Source organism: Sphaeramia orbicularis, chromosome 1, assembly GCF_902148855.1.
Source record: "Sphaeramia orbicularis chromosome 1, fSphaOr1.1, whole genome shotgun sequence".
Taxonomy (NCBI): domain Eukaryota; kingdom Metazoa; phylum Chordata; class Actinopteri; order Kurtiformes; family Apogonidae; genus Sphaeramia; species Sphaeramia orbicularis.
Genome location: NC_043957.1, coordinates 21,995,449 through 22,019,342, shown reverse-complemented (window position 1 = coordinate 22,019,342; position 23,894 = coordinate 21,995,449). Strand labels below are relative to the sequence as shown.

At 39.2% G+C, this 23,894-nt stretch overlaps 1 protein-coding gene across 2 annotated transcripts in view; it reads left to right on the top strand.

Annotated features, from left to right (window-relative positions):
* The window catches only part of LOC115421076 (protein sidekick-1), a 504,319-nt gene that overhangs the window by 322,223 nt on the left and 158,202 nt on the right, over nt 1-23,894 (top strand). For both annotated transcript variants that reach the window (XM_030136788.1, XM_030136797.1), the window contains 8 exons: nt 528-630; nt 5,973-6,148; nt 10,057-10,140; nt 11,576-11,770; nt 12,926-13,042; nt 13,195-13,362; nt 16,528-16,630; nt 17,348-17,521. In XM_030136788.1, the coding sequence (XP_029992648.1) occupies nt 528-630; nt 5,973-6,148; nt 10,057-10,140; nt 11,576-11,770; nt 12,926-13,042; nt 13,195-13,362; nt 16,528-16,630; nt 17,348-17,521 (1,120 nt within the window). The remainder of the gene's footprint in view (nt 1-527; nt 631-5,972; nt 6,149-10,056; nt 10,141-11,575; nt 11,771-12,925; nt 13,043-13,194; nt 13,363-16,527; nt 16,631-17,347; nt 17,522-23,894) is intronic.

Below are 23,894 nucleotides of genomic sequence, written 5' to 3'. Positions count from 1 at the left end.
ACTCCAAGAGGCTTTTAAAGAGTTTATTTAACTCATGAAAGAGGAGCATTTTGAGGTTGATCTATGCATTTATCCAGTTTTTCAAAAATATTCAAGATCAACATTTGGAGGAGGTTGGTTGAAGAACTGTGATCTGGAAAGTGACTAAAGCTGTCAGACAAATGTGCTGTAGTTAAAAGTACAATATTCATCTCTGAGGTGTGGTGGAGTAGGAGTATAAAGCTGCAGAGAATGGAAATACCCAAGTTAAGTATCTAGAAGTACCTCTAGTTTGTACGTTTGTACAGTACTTGACTACATTCCACCACTGCTCATGACAGTAAACGCCTCTGGTTTGTAAAGGCCCTTAGAGAGAATGTATCTGAATGCAGAGTATATGGCACTGTTCAAGTAGAAAAACACTGTAGTATGTTATGTGCGTGGGAGAGTATAACAGTGTACCTTCGAGTTTATTCAGTGTGTGTGTGTGTGTGTGTATAGTGTGATTTATGGCCTAAACAGCTTCCAATATTTTCCTTGTGTCACAGATCCTGAGTCAGAGCTTGTGGCTCCAACGATTGTGGTCGGACCGAAAAACACAACGGTGGTGGCAGGGAGTGAGGTGACACTGGAGTGTATTGCTAATGCCAGGTAAATCTCTTTTATGTACACATACCCACTGAAACACACACACACACACGCTCAGCATGAACAATTACTTTCCTCCTATACAGCACTGTTTTCTTCTTCTAGGGCAATTAGAGGACACCTCATAAAGTCGATGCTCAGCAAGTCTTTCCCTGTAGTATTAGTGTATAGGCTCACATTCACACACAGACAACACACACACTCTAGTACTAGAGTAAAACAAAAAACTTCAACAGAAGTTGGATCAAAGTCCCATTTGACAAAAGAGAAACTTAACACCCCCACAAATTCACACTGCCCGATTCCAAGTTCTGTATGCGTGACCACACACACACACACACACACACACACACACACACACATACACACACACACACACACATATACACACACACACACAGTAGAAGGAAGAGTGTGATCTAACAGATGTTCTAGATGAAGACAATTCAGTAGCTCTTTATAGTGAATTAATGCAGTAAGAAGCATTTAATTGCTATTTAATTAATCTTTAACATACTGTCAAGTCAAATTTGACTAATAGTGTTCACGTTAAGTGAGGCGTCATTTTATACATGATTTAATAATAAAGTAGAGATAATCTGATCAAACAGGTCAGAAATAAAGACTGGATCGTGTTTCAATGCAAAGAGGTCATGTGGTCCAATGAGTCCAGATCAACACTGTTCCAGGGTGATGAAGAGAGGCAGATGAAGGGATTACCCATCAGGCTTAGTGCCAACAGTACAAGCCAGTGGGGGCAGTGTCATGATCTGGCGTTGGTTCAGTCAGTCAGGTCTAGGTTGATGTTGATGTTGTTTCAATAACAGTGATAATGGCAGGATTCTTTAGGCCCGTAATGTGAAGGAGTGGCTCAGGAGCAGGAGACATCATTTAACACAGGGGTTGGACACCACAGAGTCCAGACCTGAACCACATTAAGAATCTTTGGGATGTGATGGAGAAGACTTCACACAGTGATCTGACTCTTAATCATCGACACAAGCTCTTGCATGTATTGGGAAACTGCATAAGCACACAAATGTGTCCCATAATCAAAACTAAAGGCTATCCAATGAAATATAGTGTGTGTGTGAGATGTTTAGTTTGGCTGGGCAGTGTATATGAGCTGTTAACATTTATTGCTCCAAACTATATTGTCCCACTCTTTAAAAAAGTTATCTATGAATCAATACTGTTAATTACACCATTAGCTAATGTTAATTTAGATGCTTTGTTTTGCAAAGTAAATGATGTAGAATTAATACAATAAACAATCTAAAATAATCATCTAAATCTACTGTCATCCTTTGGTGATAAGTTGTTTTTTAGCTGATCGTCCTCGAACATTTCTTGTATGAATCTGAGATCTCATGAATGTGCCACAGGCCTTCTGTGGCCTTTTGTAATGTCAGAATGTGCCTTTTCACACCCTGCTCTATTGAATGTTTCCATGGACTGAGCAGGTGTTTGTCTGCTCTGTTCTGTTGAAGCTGAAGTCCCTTTAAATGCTTCTCAGTTGTACTTGACCAGTACTTGACCACTGAACAGCACTCAATATATGAAGAAAAAAAAAAAACAAGGAAAAGAAAATGCACCCACAAGAGTTTTGGAAAATATCGAGGTCCAGAACTTAGTAGACCTTAGCGACCACAGGAACACTTCCATCGCCCAAAAACCATACATTTTTTTTATTTAACAGCAGATGTCTTTGTCTCTGTGACCCGCTGCACTTGTATTACACTACAAACAAGTCATCTCAGCGTCCACAGCGTTGCTACTGTCAAAAACAATTCACTCTACAGGGACTATTTCTGCTGAAAGACACCCACTTCAGAGAGGTCCTTTTCTATTGTGGGAAGAACTACAGAGAAAATATACTGTATTGAGGATTGGCAGGAGGTTGACTGTGATCCGTAAAATCAAATGTTGAAGTTTAAAACCATCTGCTGTCCATACCGATGAACCAGTGATGTTCCAGCACATTCCAAGTAGAGTGAAGTGATCGTAGGGAGTATAAAAGAAGTGGCATTTTTGCTGTCATCTTTTTGGGGTTTTGGAGCCAGAGGGGGCCATATTTAGATGAGAGGGTGGAGCATTATTTTTAATAAACAGATGCTCTGAAAGTCTGGCGCAGCAAGATAACTAATTCTTAATCAAAGCCCACGTGGCGAAACCAAAGACTTCTAGTAGCTGAAAAAACTATTTAATGGAGCAATAACTGGCCAAACACCACCACTACACTTTGGTCCGCTTATTTGATTTGGATTGAATGCAGACTTTTTTTTTTTTTTTTTTTTTTTGCATGGGTTGGATCGTATTCTCATTGCACTTTTTGCTAGTAGACTGAACTTTGTTGTAACGTCCGTCAGCATCCGTTTTTTTTAATTCACCTGACTCTAGTTGTGAAAAAAGGTCTTTCCATTGCAGTTTTGCGCGATATACAATTTGCGCTACACCAGAAAAACCACTGCTTGCCAGCGCAAAAACTTTTAATCAAAAAATGAGACTTTTGGCGAAATTGTCGTTTTTCCATTAGGTACATTTTTATACGCAAGTTATATTTGCACAATTTGAGGGTCAATGGAAAAACGACTACACTGTAAGCCCGGATAAGTAGAGGTTACTCAAAAAATTTGAGGCAAGTGATTGCACTTAAATGATTTGAGTAATGATCGACTAATCAATTGGTTTAAGTAGGTTCAACTTTAATGCTGAAAGTATTGAACTTAAACTAATAAGTAGAAAACACTAAAAGACAAGTTATTTGTACTTTAAATCTGTTGTAGAATCAACCCCACTATCCAACCATTCAACTCAGCATTTAGGTTACACTGACTAATTTTCTCATTGCAGCCAGATTAATTTATCATTGATTAAACAACTTTTTTTAAGATAATCAAACTCAAAATCATATTCCTGACCAAAATAGTTATGAAATTATTCAACTTAATATATTGTAGCATGAATGGAAGTTAGCTCAATGCCATTTGCCAGTACAGGAAGTGCTTTTAATTTGACAAAACATTATGATTTCCATTGTACAGTAACAGTCTTAGATGAACAGGAAAGCCATTGTTCTTCCTATGGCTCTGACTCATGGTGCAGCTCTACAAAAATACAAAAACAAACACAAAAAGGCCAATAAACTCTGCCGTACACACATTAAATCCAAATGAACACTAACACCACAACCCTGCTGAACCCCTGCACATAAAAATAACACATTTTCAACAACATGCCCAATACCCACAACGCAATGCGAAGATAAAAAAGTGTGGTCATGACTAAAACTTAGTGATTTAATTCCATTCAACTTAAACTTTTTCGTACTTTCAGCTATGTCTACAAACTAGTAGAATATACTTAACATTTTATTGTAACATCATAAAACTTAAATCATTTAAGTGCATTGTAATTAAAGCATTTTAGTAAATACAAATTCCGGGCTTACAGTGTATTGATGTCTTGTAGATGTGGGTCAGTATTACAGACACAGATCTGTAGCGTGGCGATTTCCGTGGTGATTTCCTCTTGGAAGTGTCCCTGTAAATGGCCCATTATGTGCTAAAGTCACTCCATCCATTTGTCCTCACAGTCACAGGGTATTTGAGCTCTTCCCTACTTTGTACATTGTGGAAAAGCAGCGAACAACTTGCACATTTTACCTTACATTCAGAGGGCTGATATGAATGATAACCAATCTAAACTGACACAGAGTATATGAGAAGCGCAAAGGCCAAGACTCAAGCCAGGACCATTTTGCTTTGAGGCCAGTGTTCCATTTATGCCGAGATAATTGAATTGAATTTAAAGCGGGCGGTGCCAGTAGCTCTAATATGTTCTGTCTTTGAGTAAATTTTAAAATCTTTTGTTGAGGACAGGACCCACTGAGTAAGCACATATTAAAAATGTGACATATCAGCCTAGCGATAAGTTTAATTAGTTTTTCATCCTAAAATGTGTCTATACCCTGAGGTGAATCATCAGAAAGTGAAAGCTGCACACTTTGAGCTGTCTCCCAGTATACCTAGTTAAATGCAAAAAAGGCTATTTTTGAGAATTCTATTATTTACAGGCAGATTGTATAAATCACACATCTTAAAATGGGAGAATTATCCGCCTATTCTCAGTCTTTAATTATGTCATTTTTTGTACAATGGAATAAAAAAAAAAGAAGCATCAGCATTTTCTGAGCTAATTAATAAAACGTAGTATTTGTAATTTAAAGGCATTTTCTCCTCACTAATGTTTTATGGAATTGTCTTCATTTTATTTCTTTAGGGGATAGTTAAATGATTCATAGAACACGGTTTTACAAAGTGAACTCAAATTGTAGTTTGTTTTGTAATCACATTTTATTCATGACTATTCATATTGTCATCACTAGATTATTTATTATTTCTGACTGATGTCCTATTGAATCAGTTACAAGTGTTAATGTAGATTGCTTGCTTTTAGTTTCCAGAAAAAAAAAAAAAAAACAACTGAGGTGCACTTTCATGCCTGGATAAAATGCTGTATTAATGCAGCCTGACACATAGACACACATACACCCACAAACCAATGGTGTTTTGATGTTGTTTATCCAAACCCAAAAAAATGACATTACGCAAAACCCATTCTTTTTCTCCAACATCCAGACTAACTGACTGAAGTTCCTTCATGCTGAGTAGAGCTGACTGCTCTGATATACAGACTGTCATCATTCATTTCCTGCCTCATTGACACATAAACTGATGGATTTAATATGTTGTAATTGCCTTCTGTGCCTTCTTTTCTATTTTCTCCAATTCTCCCACTTTGCTGCTCTTACTGTCTCCTCTCCTCTCCTTGTTTCTCCTCTCCTCTCCTCTCCTCTCCTCTCCTCTCCTCTCCTCTCCTCTCCTCTCCTTGTTTCTCCTCTCCTCTCCCCTCCTCTCCCCTCCTCTCCTCCATGTCCCCTTTCTTCTCCTTGTCTTGTTTCTGCATCATGGTTCCTCTCTTCTCTTCTCCCTGTCTCCCCTCATCATCTTTGCTTCATCTCCTCTCCTTGTATCTTTTCATCTCCCTTTCCTCGTCTCCTTCTTTTCTCTCCACGTCTCCTTTACTTTCCACTCCTTGTTTCTCCTCCATGTCTCCTCTTCTCTTCTGTTCTTTTTGCTCATCCTTTTTCCTCTCCCCTTCTTGTCTCCTCTTATCCTTTTCATTACTTCCTCTCCTCTATTCCTCCTCTCTCCTCCTGCTCCTCTTCTTGTTTCCTACTTCATGTTTCCTTTTTTTTCTTCATTATTTCCCCCCTCCTCATGTCTCCTCTCATCTTCTTTCCTTCCGTCCTCTTTGTGTCTCCTCTCCTCTTCTGCTCCCAGACCATTGGACGGCCTTGTGGTGTCATGGAAACACGATGGGCGTCGGCTGGCCAGTGGGCGTCGGCTCGTTATGCCAGCTCCCTCCTCTTCTGACACAGGGTTCTATGTTTGTGAGGCATTGCTTAGCAACAGCACTGCCAAACCTGTGGAGGCGAGGGCTCACCTCAGTGTAACAGGTAAGAAAGATGGCATTTACACACACACTCCATCACCACCTAATATGATTACCCATGATTACTTAAGGGAGGTCAACCCATCAAGACTAATGGCCTAAACTATACCATTACTTTTGTTTTAACCTCACTTTGCTCTTTTCTTGTACAGTTTTAGCTCGAGGCACTGTTTCATTCTGTTTATTCCTCCATTTATTCTTCCTTTTCTTGGGGAAGCGTGGCTCTCAACACCTCGGGCAGTGACGTGTCATCTACAGGACTGCTGAAGCACACATTGAGCAGTCCTGAATCCACATTCACCAACAAACTGCCCACTGTAGCCGGTACACTCACATGTACACATATTGACCCCTGTGTACCCACAATTACATTGCGAATGTGCTCCACACTTGTTCCACACAATCATGAAATGGCACCAGACACACATGCCTTCTCTGCCCAGCAGCTAAATTAGTTTTGTTCCCTAGAGTCACCAATCAGTGAGAGAACACTGAAAGCACTCAAACAGGAGCGCTCTCGTCACAATCCACTCCTGTCCTAAATAGAAAACAACATACACACAGGCAGGGAGTGTGTGATTGATGAAGCACAACTTTTCTCCCCCAGTTCGTCAGCGCCTTTTTGATCTGCTGTGATTGTCGGAGCGAGGGAGCACCTAACGCATGGAAAGCAAACTCCCCACGCTTACAGAATACTAGTCAGAGACGACCCGCCTGAATATTTATACCACTCTCCTTCTTTTTCTTTGTCTCTCCCCCAATCTACGACCAGAGTTGGTCCCCTCTTGCCTTCTCTCTGTCTTTTTTTTTTTTGCCTTATCTTCCTTCATGAGGCCAACAGGGCTGTTAAGCCTTGCCTGGCAGCGACAAACTCTGCATGCATTTATATGTATCAGAGGACTAGAGACTGATGAATACATTGGTACTGATCCTCCTTTTCTGCTGTGGGCTCAACAGACCTTGATGCAATGAAAGGGATTCCTAAACAGAATAGTGTATGTGTCTGTGTAAAAGAAGAATAGAGCCTCAAAGGTATTCATTATTCAATTTCATTTCTTTTTTTTTTTTCCTTTTTTTGCCCCCGATCCATTAATCAGAATATGTATGACACAAGTGTGCCGGTCTTGTGTACAGATGACTGTTGGTTGGTTGTTGAAAGCATATCTATCTGTTGTTGTTCTGCATCTTAATTTGCACACAAAGCTCAAAGCTGCAAATCCAGTCTCATAAAACACCCCAAAATGTATTTGTGCATCTAGATCCTTATGCTGACCTGCCTGAACCAGATTAATACATCTTTGTTATCTGTGTCACGCCACACGGCTGTTATTAATCTCTTGTTTTGCTTTTCTCATCTTTCCCCCTCACTCTCTTGTCAGAATTGTATCAAATTCCACCATGCACAACAAAGATAGAGGTTGTATACATGTGTGGCTTTAAAAGTTACCTTGAAGTTGGAAACAACTTTCAAGTGTTTTGAAGTGGAGTTACAGAGGGCACTTACACATTGACAGTGAATGTATGTACCTGCAGTAAATTGTAGTCGACACAGAAGTTACACAATGGTCTTAAGAGTGTCTCTGAATGTTTTATTTCATCTCATCTTGTTTAGTTTTACTCAGTCTTCTCATTGTCTCAAAGAGGACTAAGGATTTGATTTCAACATGAACAGCTGGTTCCAGACACAACAAACCCCGCCCCTCGCACCTATTGTAGCTTATTTTAGCATTGATCCAGCTGATGTCATCATGTCTATGCATGTGCTGATGTCAGCATATCAATTGCATCTATATACGTGCCAAGTCTGAAATAAACTGAAACAAAATTGATATTTTTATAGACATGAAATTTCACCCATTATAAGTAAATGGGGAAAAAAAAATTCATAAAAAATTGGAACTTTGACCTACCTTTCCCAAAATATAATGACATCTATTCAGGGTCACTGGCAATTTATAAACAATAAAATAGTTATGCTGCTAAAGTGTTAACAGTAAAAGAAACAGAGAAACAAACCGACCCTAAAACAATACCCCTTGCCACCCCTTCAAGGGGCGGGGTAATAAAGACCCCAACTTTAGGGATGTAACTAAGACATATTTTCTCATTTATTTCTCAGCATTGTTACGATGTAAAACTGCAACCACTAACTCATTTCTAAGATAAGATAAATTCTGTATTGTCATATTTTGTACAATAGTACAATGAAATTGGAAAACTCACATAATACACAGAATGTTACACATGCACGGAATAAAATTACAGCGATCACAATATACAGACAGAATAAAAAAGTTAACGACAGAAGAAGAAGAAAGTGTTGTCTGTCTAATGGAGATATCAGCCAAGACTTCTTAACTTCCTCTTGACATGGTCTCATTTTAAGTGATCTTGAATACATCGTTAGTAGCAGCAAAACTTATTTTTGCCATCTGGAAAAAAACAAAAAAACAATACTGTTATAGTGAAGGAAACTCAAAAAGGAAAAGTCATGAGACACAGGCTCCTGAACCTGGAAATCTCAATTTAATAGGCCATGGCAAGGCTTTATAAAGACAATCACATGTCACCACCATCGATCTTTAATTGCCAACTATATCTGGAATAATTCCACTGCTTTCCCTGGCCATTCGACAGCCCTGTTCGGCACAAACTGAAGTGAACTCCTGACTCCTGCTGTCACTTTAATGTTAGAATAATTTACAGAAAAAGGAAAAGAAAACTTTAAGTTTTGTATTCATCGCATAAGTGGAGAAGAAAAGTTTTGCAGCAAATAAAAAAAAAAAAAAAAAAAAAAGGCAAAATCCAAGCCTGATCAACCCGAACTAAGTCTTTGAGTCACTATATTTAAGTAAAGTAACTGAGACACCAGCAGGAGAGTCTAGTGTGCATCGATCCATTCACACACATTCACGTACGGTTTGATCAAACTTTCAGTGTGACTCCTCTTTAGTTTACCCTTCCACTGTGCAATGGAGGATAATGTGAAAGAAATAACTGTGTCTGTTAAACTCCAGTAGCATTAAAATCAAAGTCTGGGACCGGGAACATTATGGTTGTACTTATTATAATTTAAGTGTCAAATAAAGGTACAGAAATGAAACTTCTATTAAAAGAAGCTTACTGTATTTGATTAGAATTGTATCTACTGTTTGTGACAACCAGTAAACACATTCATTATTTAACGCATACACTGGACGTTTCATTTTCCTCTGAGTCATTTTTCAGTGAACAGGTGCCACTACAGTGTGGAGCCACTTTTCGAGAGCTGCCAGACTGAAAATGAATTAGCTCTTCTGTCTTTCTCTGCCTTCTCTGCTTGCTTTGTCAATACCTTCTACTGAATATTACAAATATTTTTCGAAAAGAAATGGAGCATATGCAGGACTACATTAATAAAACGCTGCATTACAGTACTATATCAAAAGGCCACATTCAAGTAGAGGAATCTTTGTCTCCAAACTGTTGTCATTACTTAGAGCGACACTGGTGAAGATGTTTAGAGGAGGCAGTTATTGGAAGCGAAATGAAGTACTTTAAAAAAAGAGGATTGTCTCCCTTGGGAAACTCAGAGAATGGGTTTTTCTGTGACTGCATGTGGAAGTCATTTCAGATGGCACAGAGACAGAAACCCTGCTTTGCATTGATACCCACAATACTTAGGGCAAAGAGGGAGGCTCATTCTTATTCTTACTCTTTCTGTTATGTTTTTTTATTGTTGCTATTTAATGACTGAACAGATTCTTAAGCTTTTCTCAGTCTCTAGTATTAGTAGTTCAGACGTTCAGACATGTTTGACTTTGCGGTTGGTGCGCTCTCTGCTTTTTTTTTTTGGATTTGGAAGTGTTTCTATTCGTTTATTCAAACAGATTGTAATGTATATTTAACTGTTTGGAACATTTCTTTCTGCAGAGCCCCCTTCTCTCTCTGCTCAGCCCAAGACGAAGATCATCGCTGAACTCGACAGGAATGTGGAAATCCCTTGCACGGCCACAGGTACAGCGCATGTGTGTGGAAGACAGAGTTAAGATTCAGTCTCTGCAGTTAAGTGTTTTTATCTGGCCTGAATTACCACAAGAGATGCTCACAAGTTTATTATCAAGAAAACATAAAAAATTGCTAAATATCCGCTCTGAAATTAAACTGTTATGAGCCACTTTTGTTGTTATCATTATATTTGTCCAAACAAATGTACCTTTAGTTGTACCAGGCATTAAAATGAACAAGAAATAGAAGATAACAAGGGGTGGTCTAATCATTTTTTCCGCAGCTATATTGCGCTGCATTCACAGTTCTGTGTGAGAATTGAAAAAGGTGGTCTGAAAAAATTTTACTTTACATGAGACGCTGACTATTTGATTAGTGTTTAGCTTTGTGTTGTACTTTTTTTTTTTTTTCTTCACAATGTGCCTCGGTAAATATTCCAAACCAAGGTGGATAGCATAGCGTAGCATACTTAAAATCAATGTTTTTTTTAAAGAATAGGTCAGTATCAGTAAACATTATCAATAATTTCATCATTAACTCATTTAGTCATGAGTTATTATTCAGTTATTTCTCCCAGCCCAATGTGCAGACTTTACTCTGAAAGCTTCTTGGACAGTTTCAGTGCAGTGTTGGCAGCACAAGTAGATTAACATGCTGAGAGCGAGCCTGAAAATTGTGCTTGTTCATGACGCCTGTTTTTTTTTTGTTTTTTTTTTTTAATGGATTACATGAAAACATTTATGTGAGGCGGGTTGGACACAGCTCAGAAAAACTGCCACCAACTGCCATCTCCTCTCTCACTCATACACCCTGAGCGACTTTCTGTTCCTCCTCAGTAATCTGATACAGTGGCAGTGTAATTAAATAGCAGAGGCCTGAGGGTATATAGAGAGAGAGGGATGAAACTGGGAGAAGAAGAAGAAGAAGGGAAAGAAGGCGGAGAGACAGATAGATGGAGTGACAGAGTGAGCCGGACCAGGAGGGGCTGAGGAATACTTCATGGCTGTCTGTGAAAGTTTGACAAGAGATTGAGAAAATGTGCAGAATTCATGTCTCCCTTCCTCTTACCACCTAAAACACCCACTCACAGTGTTTTGAGTAATTGCCTGAAACCTCTGCATGTCATATGTGGCATGTCCATCAGACAGGCACACTCTGATTCTGTGGATATTCTTACCCACATCTTTTATTCACAATGTTTTTGGCCCTTCCTGCCACCCTTACCCTAGCACTCACACCCTCCAATCAATATATTATTAGCAGTCATTATGCCCACTTACATATTTATGGGCAGAGAGTGGATAACAGAAGGAAGATTAGTAAAAGTGTGTGTGTGGCTGTTTTAGTGGAAGTTTGCTCAGCAGTAAGTAAGGTCAGCCGGCTCCTTATTAAAGGGAATAAAACTTTTTTCTTTGTGTTTTTTTGCGTATGTGCACATATGTAGGCATGCCCCAGCCCAGGATGGAGTGGTATAAGGACACGGTACCTTTGTCCAAACTGGCCAACCCTCGCTACAAGGTCACCACGGCAACTGGGCTGATGGTGCGCCGAGTGCAGCCCGGAGATGGAGGAATATTCCAGTGTGTTGCCCGCAACACTGCAGGAGAAATCCAGACACACACACAACTGCTTGTCTCCAGTAAGTGCACATCACACACACACACACACACACACATACAAACATGTTTGCACACCTTACAGGCATCGGTTCTGTTTTTAACCCTTCATTGATTGTCTGATTATGCTTGTAGCTTTCTTTCTCATCTATCTTTATTCACACATTGATTTCGCTGCTAATCTGCGCTCTTCCTCTGTGGCGTTTCCATTGTATCAGCCAGTAAATATTTGTTCTTATTGCCTCTGTTTGTAACCTGCCTTTGGCCTTAGTGCAAATGTCAGTGACCATTAATTCAAGGGATGGAAACACAAAGAATGATCACTGCAATCTCAGTAGACGTGGAGTTCACCACAATTACAATGACATAAATAGGGCTGAAAAGTGAAGACATTTGATGAAACACTCGCACCACAGCTGTGGAGCACAGCAGCAGCTGCATTTCAGCAGATTTTTACTTATATTATGCACATTCTAATTAAACAAGTTTAATGGTAATTGTAACTGAGAAGGAATGCAGACTCATCTCTAATCAATGTTACAAAGCAGCATGAACACAAATGTAAACCTTCAAATACACAAATCACAGAAACTGAGGGACGTCTGGGAGGCTGTTGTTATAACAGACGTCCCTCAGTTTCTGTAATTCCACCTTCATAAATGTGAGTATTTTCTGGTACCTTTATTCCTCTACCAACCATCAAACAAGACATTTGAGGACATCACCTTGTGCTTTGTCAAGAACCTCTGACATTCACCATTTTCCAAAGTTTTCTGACATTTATAGACAACTAAACACTTAATTGAGAAAATAACTGACAAAAATAATCAGTCAATTGCAGCCCTAAACATAAACTGTGTCCACTTGTTGAAACATAGCATCCATTTTGAGCAGTGTTGTTGTCCATCATCCCAGATGAATGTGACTGCCCAAACTGAAACAGAATACCTGATGGAGTTTTTGTGTCTGTTTTTGTGTGGACATACTATATGTATGGCTGTGTGTTTTCAACTTTATTTCCTTTTCACGGCTTTTAATATTTATGCACACACACGTCCCACTATGCAATGAATATAACCTGGTGTTTAGCTCAGATTTGTCTTTTTTTTTATTTTTTATTCTAACCGGTGTGTTTTCTCTGTACAGCATCCGTCTCAGTGTCTTCCACTGTGTTTCAGGTGTGGCTCCAACATTCACATTGCCACCATCTGACCAAACAGTCACTGATGGCAACACAGCCCTGTTTACCTGCCAGACGAGCGGAGCACCAAAACCAGCTATCACCTGGAGGAAAGGTAACAGCACACACACAACACAAAGAAAACACACTAACAAAATGTCCTTATAATTAAAAATGAGTAATTAAGTCATTACATTAATTACTTTCCCTCACCTGAAGGCTATTTAATTATCGTCTGTCTCTCTCTCTCTCTTTGTGTGTCTGTAGGGACCCAGGTCTTAGCTAGCGGCTCGGTCCAGGTCCCCAGGGTCACGCTGCTACAGTCAGGTGGTTTGCAGATTCAGCCGGTCAGCTTCCAGGATTCAGGAGAGTACACATGCATCGCCTCCAACTCTGAGGGAACGATTAATGCCACCGCTACACTCACTGTGTGGAGTAAGATAAACACTTAACTAAACACACAAACTAAAACACACTGAACTACTCGATTTACATTTGTTAAATGGGCCCAAACAGACATGGAACACTAATTTATCAGTAGCTGTCCAATTGCGTTAACCCAGTGTAGTGCATAGCAGTGTGATTGGTTATCGATGGAGTTTGCTGGTGTAGCTGTGAAGTTTTCATCTGATTGGTTTAGTAACAGGATGATTGATTAGCTGGTAAAGCTCTTGATTGGCTTATCTTTCGTGTTTATCCCGGTATCTAAAGATTATACACTGTTAATTAGATTAGAGGTTCTTAGAGATTACCACTGTAATAAATTAGAACTGTATATTGTTTTGTTGGGACACCCCGCATATACCCTAAACTGTGCAGATCCCTCCACTCCACATCCAAATTCAATTTTTAACCAGTGCACTTTTTCCCCCCTCTGGGTTCTTAATCATCTAAAATGGCTAACACCTCACTGGAACAAAGCAGCAATAATGTACAGTAAAGTTAAAGCTAAGCACTTTCCACTACATTGTAAGTGCTTCTGCAGATATGTGTGTGTTTGTGAGTAACAGAGAAAGCACAGTCCTACGCTGTTTAGTTTCAGCAGTTCAAGGCTAAACGGTAGACTAATTAATTTCTCATTACTTGGGAGCGGCATACATTTACATGGAGTATATATTCTAAAAAGGGACTGTGTGTGATGTTTGTACAGCATAAAGTACAGACTACAGGGAATTAAACAGGCATTTAAATTATCCCCTCTGTCACTGCCTCTCCTTTGTTTCTCTTTCACTCATTAAAGTTTAAGTTCACTGCTCCAAGCCTTAGTCCACCCACTACATGACTTTGAAAAGTGCTTAAAAAAATGGGCAGGGATTGAGGAGGGGTACGTGATGTGTGATGCACAAGTTGTTCAGTGACACCTCGAGGCCAGAGAGAAATGTAGATTGACATGAAACCACACAGCACCTGTGCTAAACCTCATGAGGGTATGAAAATTAGTAGGGGGAAGCACCAAAACGTATTAATTCATTTAAAGAAAAGCCACACAGGATTATATATTCTCAATTCTCAAGAGTTTGTAAAAGTACTTTTGTTGTTTTGTCATTTCCTGACTTGCAGCTGTAGTGAATAGATGACTATCAGGATTCTCTTTCATTTTCCAAATTACATACAGAAACAAAAAGCCTGAAGAGCTGGCAGTTAAAGTCTTATCTAGTTGCGTTGGTTTTCGGAACATTGCAGGCCACCACTTTGCACATAGTGGTAAGTTTTAAGCTCATCTCACTGTGCATCTTTGGTCTGAACTCTGAGATAAAGCTGCTGTTTATGACAAGGCAGTTTGGTGGGTTTGAAGAGGACAAATATTAGAGCTTGATTTCGCTGGGAAATAAAGAGCATTTGGACTTAAAGTTATAGGTGAGGGATAGAGCAGCAGGTCATACACCTGTTAGAGAGTCTGGTATTTGTTGGAAAACACATTATCAGTCAATCAATCAATTAATCGCATTTTTATTTATATAGTGCCACATCATAATGAAAGTGATCTCATGACACTTTACATTTAGAACCGGTCTAAACCAGACTCTTAAGCCAATTCACAGACACCAACAGAATCCTCCAGGAGCAAACACTTGGTGACAGAAACCTGGAGCAGACCCCGACTCCTGGAGGATGGACGTCTGGCTTGACCAGTTGGGGTTGGAGAGAGAGTAAAGGAAGAGAGAGAGGCATTGAGGGAGGGGGAGACACATGGATGCACAGTAAACAGAACTATAACTTTTAAAAACTAGGACTGCTGTTACTGGTATAACTACCAATAACTAGTACTCAGAGAGCGCAGACCTCCGCCAAGGCAGATCAGTGCCCCCCCCCCCCCCCCCCCCCCCCAGATGTTTGTCTGTCTGTCCATGTGCAAGATAACTCAAAACGTTGTGGACAGATTTGGATGAAAATTTCAGGAAATGTTGATACTGGCACAAGGAACAGATGATTAAATTTTGGTGGTGATTGGGGATGGGGGGGTGAGGAGGCCACTGATCTGCCTTGACAGAGATCTGCGCTCTCTTTTCCAGAAAAGCACTCGTAGAGTGCAGACCACCGCCAAGGCAGATCAGTGCCCCCCACCCCACCCCCAATCACCACCAAAATTTAATCATTTGTTCCTTGTGCCAGTATCAACATTTCCTGAAATTTTCATCCAAATCCATTCTTAACTTTTTGAGTTATCTTTCACACGGACAGACAAACAAACAGACAAACCAACACCGACAAAAACATAACCTCCTTGGCGGAGGTAAATATCCATAACTGTTAATACTACTACTCCAAATACAAGTACTAACAGTGGATATGTTACTACTGCAGCTGTTAGTCCCAATAATAGAAACCTCTGCCATCTATGGAACTATATAATAAACACTATCACAACTCGGTAGATAAATAAGTGATGATGGTGGAGGCATGAGAGAAGAAGGACCACAGCAGCAGGTCCAGAGATGATCCAGGGAAAACCTGTGAGGACATAAAGCACAGAGACTCCAGGGAAGAAGGAGAGTCAGTAACATGTATTTGCTGGGGTGTGAATAGAGGAGGAGAGAGGAGGTCAGACAGGAGGAGGAGGAGAAGAGAGGAGCTCAGTGTATCATGAGGAAAAAATGAATGAGGAAAGTCCGAAAAAAAGAAAGACAGAAGTTCCACGTCGAGTGAGCAGTGGGATCATGCTGCTTATTGTGTCCATCCTGTAAAGTATAATCAGATGTGGTACTGAAGAACAGGTTAGCCAACATGCACTAAACAGCTATTATAAAACAAGCTTCAAAAATCATATTAGACCCCCAACATCCCATCTCTTTTCAATATGAATTCCACTCAGAGCTGTCATTTGTTGGCGCCTCCATGAAGCTTTTGAACTCTTCAGGGAGCAGAAGCAGTGCATCATCTGTACACTAGCACTTAAACTGTTACTTTTTAAAGTCATTCTGTTTCACTGCTCTTTTATGTTGGTATGAATGTATGTTGACTCATACCAGGGTAAATTGTGTTGGGCAATTTGTTCAGTTTTTTTAATGCAACAGACTGTAGCAACTGTGTCTGAGACAAATGTTCCACAAGGGCAATAAAGTTTACTTTCTATATACTTTTTTTTTTTTTTTTTCTCAGGCCGGACGCTGATGTCTGTGCCTCCGACTGACCAGCGTGTCATTAAAGGAACCACTGCTGTTCTGGACTGCAACGCAACACATGACCCCAGAGTCAATGTCAGGTTGGTTATACACATGTACTAAATGTCTGTATATGATTTGTCTAAAATCTACTTGTCCTCTTTATAAGTCTTCATGCATGTAACATCACAGTAGGAGTCACTGAGTTACTTGAGACTTGCTCAGGTTTAATGACGTAAAAACTCTACAAGACCTGTTGTGCATTCATGAAAAATCGCTTAAATTATTTTGTCATTTCAATTGCACAGAACCTCGCCTGTAATTCCAGTTTTCATAAAGCTAAAATTACATCAACATATTGATGTTATTGCAGCTCTGTTTTACTTGAAGCCTGACACCTTGTGTTTTGTCACTCATCTTCGATTTGCCTTTAAGCTCACAGCTAACATACACTGCATATTTAGTTGCATCTGCTTGTAAATCACTACAGTTGTCTTGAATGAAGCTAAAATTTCCTTCACATATTCATTTTAATATAACACGTTGTACAAACATAATTTATGTAAAGCAGATGTAAAGCAGAATTTATGTAAAGTGTTGCTTTGTATCACTGTTTTTTTTTTCATTTTAGCTAATGGATAACAGCCAATTTTCCCCACATATAGTAGCAGGAACATATTGGTTTGAAAAAAAAAAAAACAAAGTGTAGTTTGCATGTTTAATGTGTTGTGTAGGCGGCCATGCTCTGGTGAGAAGATGGCATCAGTACATATCTTCTATTCAGTATAGACTTGGTTCATATATCTCCTCTGTTACAGCTTCAAGTGGGACCGCGGCGGTGTGCCAGTCGTTTCGTCGAGCGGGGGCCGTGTTTCTGTGCGCCAGGGCTCGCTGACTATTGGCCAGACGTGGTCAGGTGACATTGGTGATTACACCTGCACTGTGTCGTCACAGGCTGGCAACGATTCTCGGTCAGCACGCCTCGAAGTCATGTAAGTTTAAGGAAAATATTAGAATCATTCTTTATTTCTTGATTTGTTTGATTTTGTCAATTATGCATTGAGTTGTCAAGGACACGCTGGTGAACATTCTGTCATTCACACCCTGTATAATCAGCTGATAGATCATTATTTTCAAGGAATTGTCATTGTATTGTTTGTGCCATTCATATTTTGATACCCCGATATAAAGCTTCATTTCATCTCATAAACTGAGCAGAAATAGTTTTCTGGTTTTTGATTATGCTCCACAACAATTCTGATTTAGCATTCTGCAAACAAGCAGGAAAACAAACTATCCAGAGCTAACAATGTACCTGAGTCAAATTGAGATGTGATTGATCACGATGCATCCTCTGTGATTGACACAGAGGATGCATCGTGATCAAGAATCATAGAAAACATGTTTCGCAGAGCGGAGCATAATTCAGCAAAAGCAGCAGTGCAGCAATTTGGCACATCATGAAGCATTAGCGTCTGCTTATTTCAACCATTGCCTAATGAAATAATTGCCTGCATAGCTGTGTCTCATTATGGGTCACACACATTCCAAAACAAATACATGACTGTATATTAACTGGCTTTGAGGTTGAGACTGCACTGGTTATTATTAGAAAGGTCATGTATGCTGTGAGTAAAGGGCAACAGCTACAGATTGAAATTGAAGCCGTAGTTGAAGTGTGTTACAATGTAAAACCACTGACAGCTGCTGGATACAGGATCCAAAAATCTGTAATGGACTCCTATTCAAAGTCTGTCAAATTCTATCTGTCAGCTTATTACGTTTATTTGATTTGGGTCGTCTAGTAAGTGTATTTATGGCCCTTTTGTATGTTATTGATTTGATTTATTTGTTATTCATTTTAAGTGTAATATCCGGCTTTGATTGACTGGTCAAAGTGACCATTAGATTGCTTATTTCATAAAATATATTTCTTTCTGACAGATTTATGGTAGTTATGGTCAAGAAATTTAAAAAAAAAATTCTAATAGTTTATAAAATTATTTATTACAAAACAGCTTTTCAGCATAACAAAATAACATAAGCTAATGTTAGCATTAAATATTACATTATGTAGTTCCTCAACTAGCTTGTTAATTTATTTGTTTATGTTATACAAAGTTTCCATTACTTTTCTAACTTTATTTGCATAAATTGTACAAGTCAAGTGTTAGCAGTAGCTTAAATTATATTAGCAGTTTATTAGCTGGCTGTATTGAACGTAAGTTAGCGGTGGCATTAGCTTGGTTTCACCCCTCAGTTCCACTGTCACATCCAAATCTGGTCACTTGTGTCTCAAAATAAAATGAAATAAAGTAAAATAGGTCTACCCTGGTAATTAGTTGAGCTTATGTGTTGGAGAAAGTGGGAATAGCTGTTAGCATTTAGCTACATGGCTGAAATTACTCGCTGGCATTTAACATAACATTTGTGAAGTAGCAACGCAGTTGTTTGGTGTTTTCAGTTAGTGGTGGTGTTCACATTGGTGGGTTTCATCGTCACCCTTGCCTCATCCCCTGCTCCACCCTCAGATCCATATGTGGTTCCGGGCTCAAAAACTCCAAGATAGCAGCAGCTAAATGCCAAACGAGGAACCACGAACCACAGGATGATGTCATAGCTACATCTTCTTCTCTTTTCCACTCAAGGGTTATTAGTTATTCTCAGCATGCTGCTATTTTTATGCATTGCCATGTTTCTCGTATGACAGCTTTTATGTCCTGTGTTCATGTGAATGCGTGCCTTGCTTTCTCGTGGCTTTGGTCACCACATTCCAAAAATGTCGCATTTTGTGTCTTGGTACGAGCGAGCATCTCTGAGGCTCCGATTAAAACATGCCACACATACTTTGAGTGTGTCCCACGCTCCGACCCACACAGCCTCATTACAGCCAGTGTGAAAGAACACTATCAGGTAGTGGCCTTTATATATTAATAGGCACTTGTATAATATATTTATAAAAGGCACTTATGATATATTAATACAATTGCAGGGTTGGTGGGAGATAGTACACGAGTCCACATCCTTGTAAATTATAGAGTGAGGAGAGGTTACACGTGTCACACTCAGAGGGAGGGAGGACGTCTCTGTTTGTGCCTCTGAGAAAATATGTGGGTATCGTAGGGATTTGTGTGTGTGCGCGCATGTGTGTGTTTGTGTGTGGCGTGGTCTCATGCGTCAGCGTGTGTGACTGACATTCTCGTTAGCTCAGTATCAATGGGTCATAAAGGCTAACAGACGCTGGCGGCTGAGGAGACAGACTAATTACCAGCAGGTTATTGGTTCAACTCCCGCAAGACCCATCCATGTGTTTTGAGCGTGTGTGTGTGTGTTTTGTGTTCGACTGTATGAAGGTAGCTCCTCTCTAAGCTCATCTGTTAATTAATATGATCATGTCAGCTCAGAGAAGAAAGCATCATTCTCATTTCCCTTGGATCCCTCCCAGCCTCATTCATTCTCTGTCCTTGCTTCTTCTCTCTTAAATGTTCCATCACTCATTTCTCATCCTCTCATCCACGGCCTTTGATTCCTCATTTGCTTTATTTGGATCTGTAATCTGTGCACTGGTAGTCCATTGGTAAATTATTCCCCCGTTAACACGATTTAAGGGCTAATAGACCTCAGTGTCTGCTGTGAGGGTGTTGAATGATAAATGTGATTGATGGCTCATTCTTCTGGTGAGATAGATGTCCGAAAGGTCCAGAAAAATTACCTCTCATCTACTGTTCCTAACTACTTTACCTTGACCTTGATGGAAAATGTCAGGAAGTTAGGAAAACACATTGCAGTGCTGAGAGAATGCGACTGCAGTTACATGAGACCAGAGGTGTCAAACATACGATCCGTGGGCCAAAAACGACCCGCTAAATGCTCCAGTCTGTGATAAATTTATGAAATGTCGAAATCACACTGAAGACATTAACAATCATCGGTGTCAAAGTCATTTTAGTTCAGGTTCCACATACAGACCAATTTAATCTCAAGTGAGTCAGACCAGTAAAATGCTATCAAAATAATAAATAATAATAACTTCAAATTTTATCCTTGTTTTTATATTTTAAAAAAAAGTACAATTTCATGAAATTGTTTACATTTACAAACTATCATTTCACCAAAAATGTCAATAGCCTGAATGATTATGAACATCATGAAATGTCTTAAGAGAAGCAAGTACAATTTTAACAATATTCTGCCTGTTACGAAATGTTTGGTGTATTTGTAGATCCACTGTGATCTGTAAGTTGTGATGCACATGTGTAAATGATCAATTGAGGCTTAATATTGTTAAAATAGCACTTATTTTTCTTAAGAAACATCAGGTTGTTCATGGTTTTTCATGTTATTCATATTTTTTAAACTATACTTTGTAGATGTCAGCATTTTCATAATGTAATTTTACTTTTTACCTCCGCCAAGGAGGTTATGTTTTTGCTGGTGTTGGTCTGTCTGTCTGTCTGTCTGTCTGTCTGTCCGTCCGTGTGCAAGATAACTCAAAAGCTTGTGGACAAATTTGGATGAAAATTTCAGGAAATGTTGATACTGGCACATGGAACAAATGATAAAATTTTGGTGGTGATTGGGGGAGCAGTGATCTGCCTTGGTGGAGGTCTGCGCTCTCCGAGTGCTTTTCTAGTTTTCACTGTTATTATTTTATTATTTTGCCGGTCCGACCCGCTTGAGATCGTATATTATTGGGCTGAATGTGGCCCCTGAATTAAAATGAGTTTGACACCCCTACACTAGACAAATTTTAATGTAGGTCGGTTCTGAAGATAGACTACACAAAGTGCACCTTGGATGTGGACAACACAGTAAAAATGTAACTGCATTATCAAGGTTGGAACAGAAATAGGTGTAAATAAAGTCTACAACTACACCACCAGTCAGAGATGCTCCTGTCGGTATGACCCCTGCATCTGCATGATTTTATGAAAATGGTAAACCTATGCAACATAAGATATAAATAAACTAGAAATTAGGTCATTAATAGTCTGTGTGTTGGTCTTAATGGTACTTGTTGGATTAAAAAATATAATTTCTTTATATTTAAAGGAATGATATTTTACTTTTTCAAATGGAATTATGCATTTTAAAACATTTCCCTGTGGTCTATATAAACTGTAAATGCTATGCTTGGGTCTGAATTCTTCTTTAATTCAACTCCACAGGTCCATCTTCAACCCTATTTCTGAGTAACGACACTAGAAAGGTTGTTTTGAGCGCTGGCCCTTTAAATGCACATGACCCCACCCCTCCAGGTTGTTGACTGTGCTGCTCTGTCCCGTTCAGCCACTTGTGTTCGTTAATACAACCAATAACTGAATATTTAGGTAATCGGCTCAAAGTTTGGACATATTTTCAGTTTTTACTACAACCACTGCTGCTGATAAGCAATTATAGCGTTCTCAGTGCAATGTTTGTCGGAAGTCTGGACCTTATATGTACAAATGTCATGACATAACTAGTTACAGACGTAACAAATTAAGCAGGAATTGAAACAGGTTGTAGAAATTCACTCAGTTGTTGCCAAAATGAATATAAAGATAGTTTTGCAGCACCTGGAGGGTTCAAATTCAAACTTTATGAACTATTACGGTCCACAAATACACAAATAAATGTACCAAAGACTAATAAAAGTGGATTTATCAAAATATGACCCCTTTAAAATAACATTTTAATTCACAAATTCAGTCATTCCAGCCTGGTTCGACTACATTTCTCTGCCTGTTGAAGACCCAGTTCACAGATCACTGTTCTCAGTTCAGTTTTATTAAGACATCTGGGACTGAAGGAGCTGAAAATTAATCAGTGAGAGTCGTACAGGCTGATGCAACGACGTTCTAAATGAAGATATAATTCATGCAAAGTGAACACAGTTTCTGCCTTATTAGCTTCCAATTTTTCACCAGCAGTCATGTCCACATTCACCTGTTGTTGAAAGTCTAACACATAACAACAGTTTTGGTGTCAGATGAGAATGTGTGTTCTGTCTGTCATGTTGATCAGTAGTTTTTTGACCGATTAGGTTGGCTGATGTTACCGCTGCAGTGAGTTGTGGGACATTCTCTAATCTTTGGTTACAAGATGGTCTAGTCTATCCTGTGCTGAAGGTGATGATGAAGATACTTTCATTAGCATTTGGAGAATACAAACAGCTGTTAAGTTGTCTTTGTAAGTAAAAAGGGCTTGGACACACCCTCTGTTTATTGAATAACACTGTTTAATCCTGGTAGACAACTGTGCTCTGCTCTAAAAAGACCCTCATGTAATACGTTTTATTCAATAAACAGAAACTCCATAGGTGTGACTCAGCAGGGTATTAGGTGTGGGTCTGAGCTTCACACACCACTCTGCAAAGCTTCTATCGTCTACGGGACTCTTTTTCTTCTTCTTCTTCTTCTTCTTCTTCTTCTTCCTCTTCCTTTTCCAGGGTTTCCGCGGGGTCTTAAAAAGTCTTACAAGTCTTGAATTTACAAATCTGCACTTAATACCTTAAAAAAGTCTGTAAAATGTATTAAATTTGATTAGAGGTGGAACCGATTAATCGATTAGGTGCCTGAAGCGAATGCAAAAATTCACGATTCAATTAATCGACTTGAATTGATTGAAGGGAAATGTTCTGTTGCAGTTTTCCTGAATTGAAGTTTCTTTGTGCATCACAATAAGCGTCCCTGTGAAACACAACAGTGGAACCAATGTTTAACAGCAGAGAAATGAAGGAAACAAGGCTCTGATTCAGGAGAATCGTGGTTGAATGTTTTTTTTGGATCACTTTGAGTCAATTAATCGGTTGCAGCTCTAAATTTGATATGGTAGGTCTTATGTTGCCATAAACGTGTTCGCTGTGTTGTGTTTAAATGTGTCTGTTAAATGTCCAAACTGCAAAGAAAGTAATGTTAGCCGACTCAGTTCCACCCATTTCAACCTGACAATTTAAACTGAAATTAGGAACCAATTATTGCGAACTTTGCAGCCCCCGGTGACAAATGACTTGGAACGGTGGGAATCAAGGCGTTGGAGTAAATAAATTAAAAATTATAACTCCTAGCATTTAGGAAAATTTGCTAATATGGCCACGAAATGGGCATTAAAGTCATCTTAAAAAGGTCTTAAAACGTCTTAAATTTAACTTGTAGAAACATGTAGGAACCCTGTACTTTTTCTTCCTCTTCTTCATTTGTGAAATGCAAAATTTACACTGAAGATTTTAACAAAGATGTCAAACTCATTTTCAGTCAATCACTTTTTATTTTCAAGTGGTTCAGACAAGTAAAACAATAGCACAATAAGCCTATAAATGATGACAACGCCTAATTTTTCTTCTTTTTTTGTATGTGAAAAAATAAAATTACATGATGAAAATGT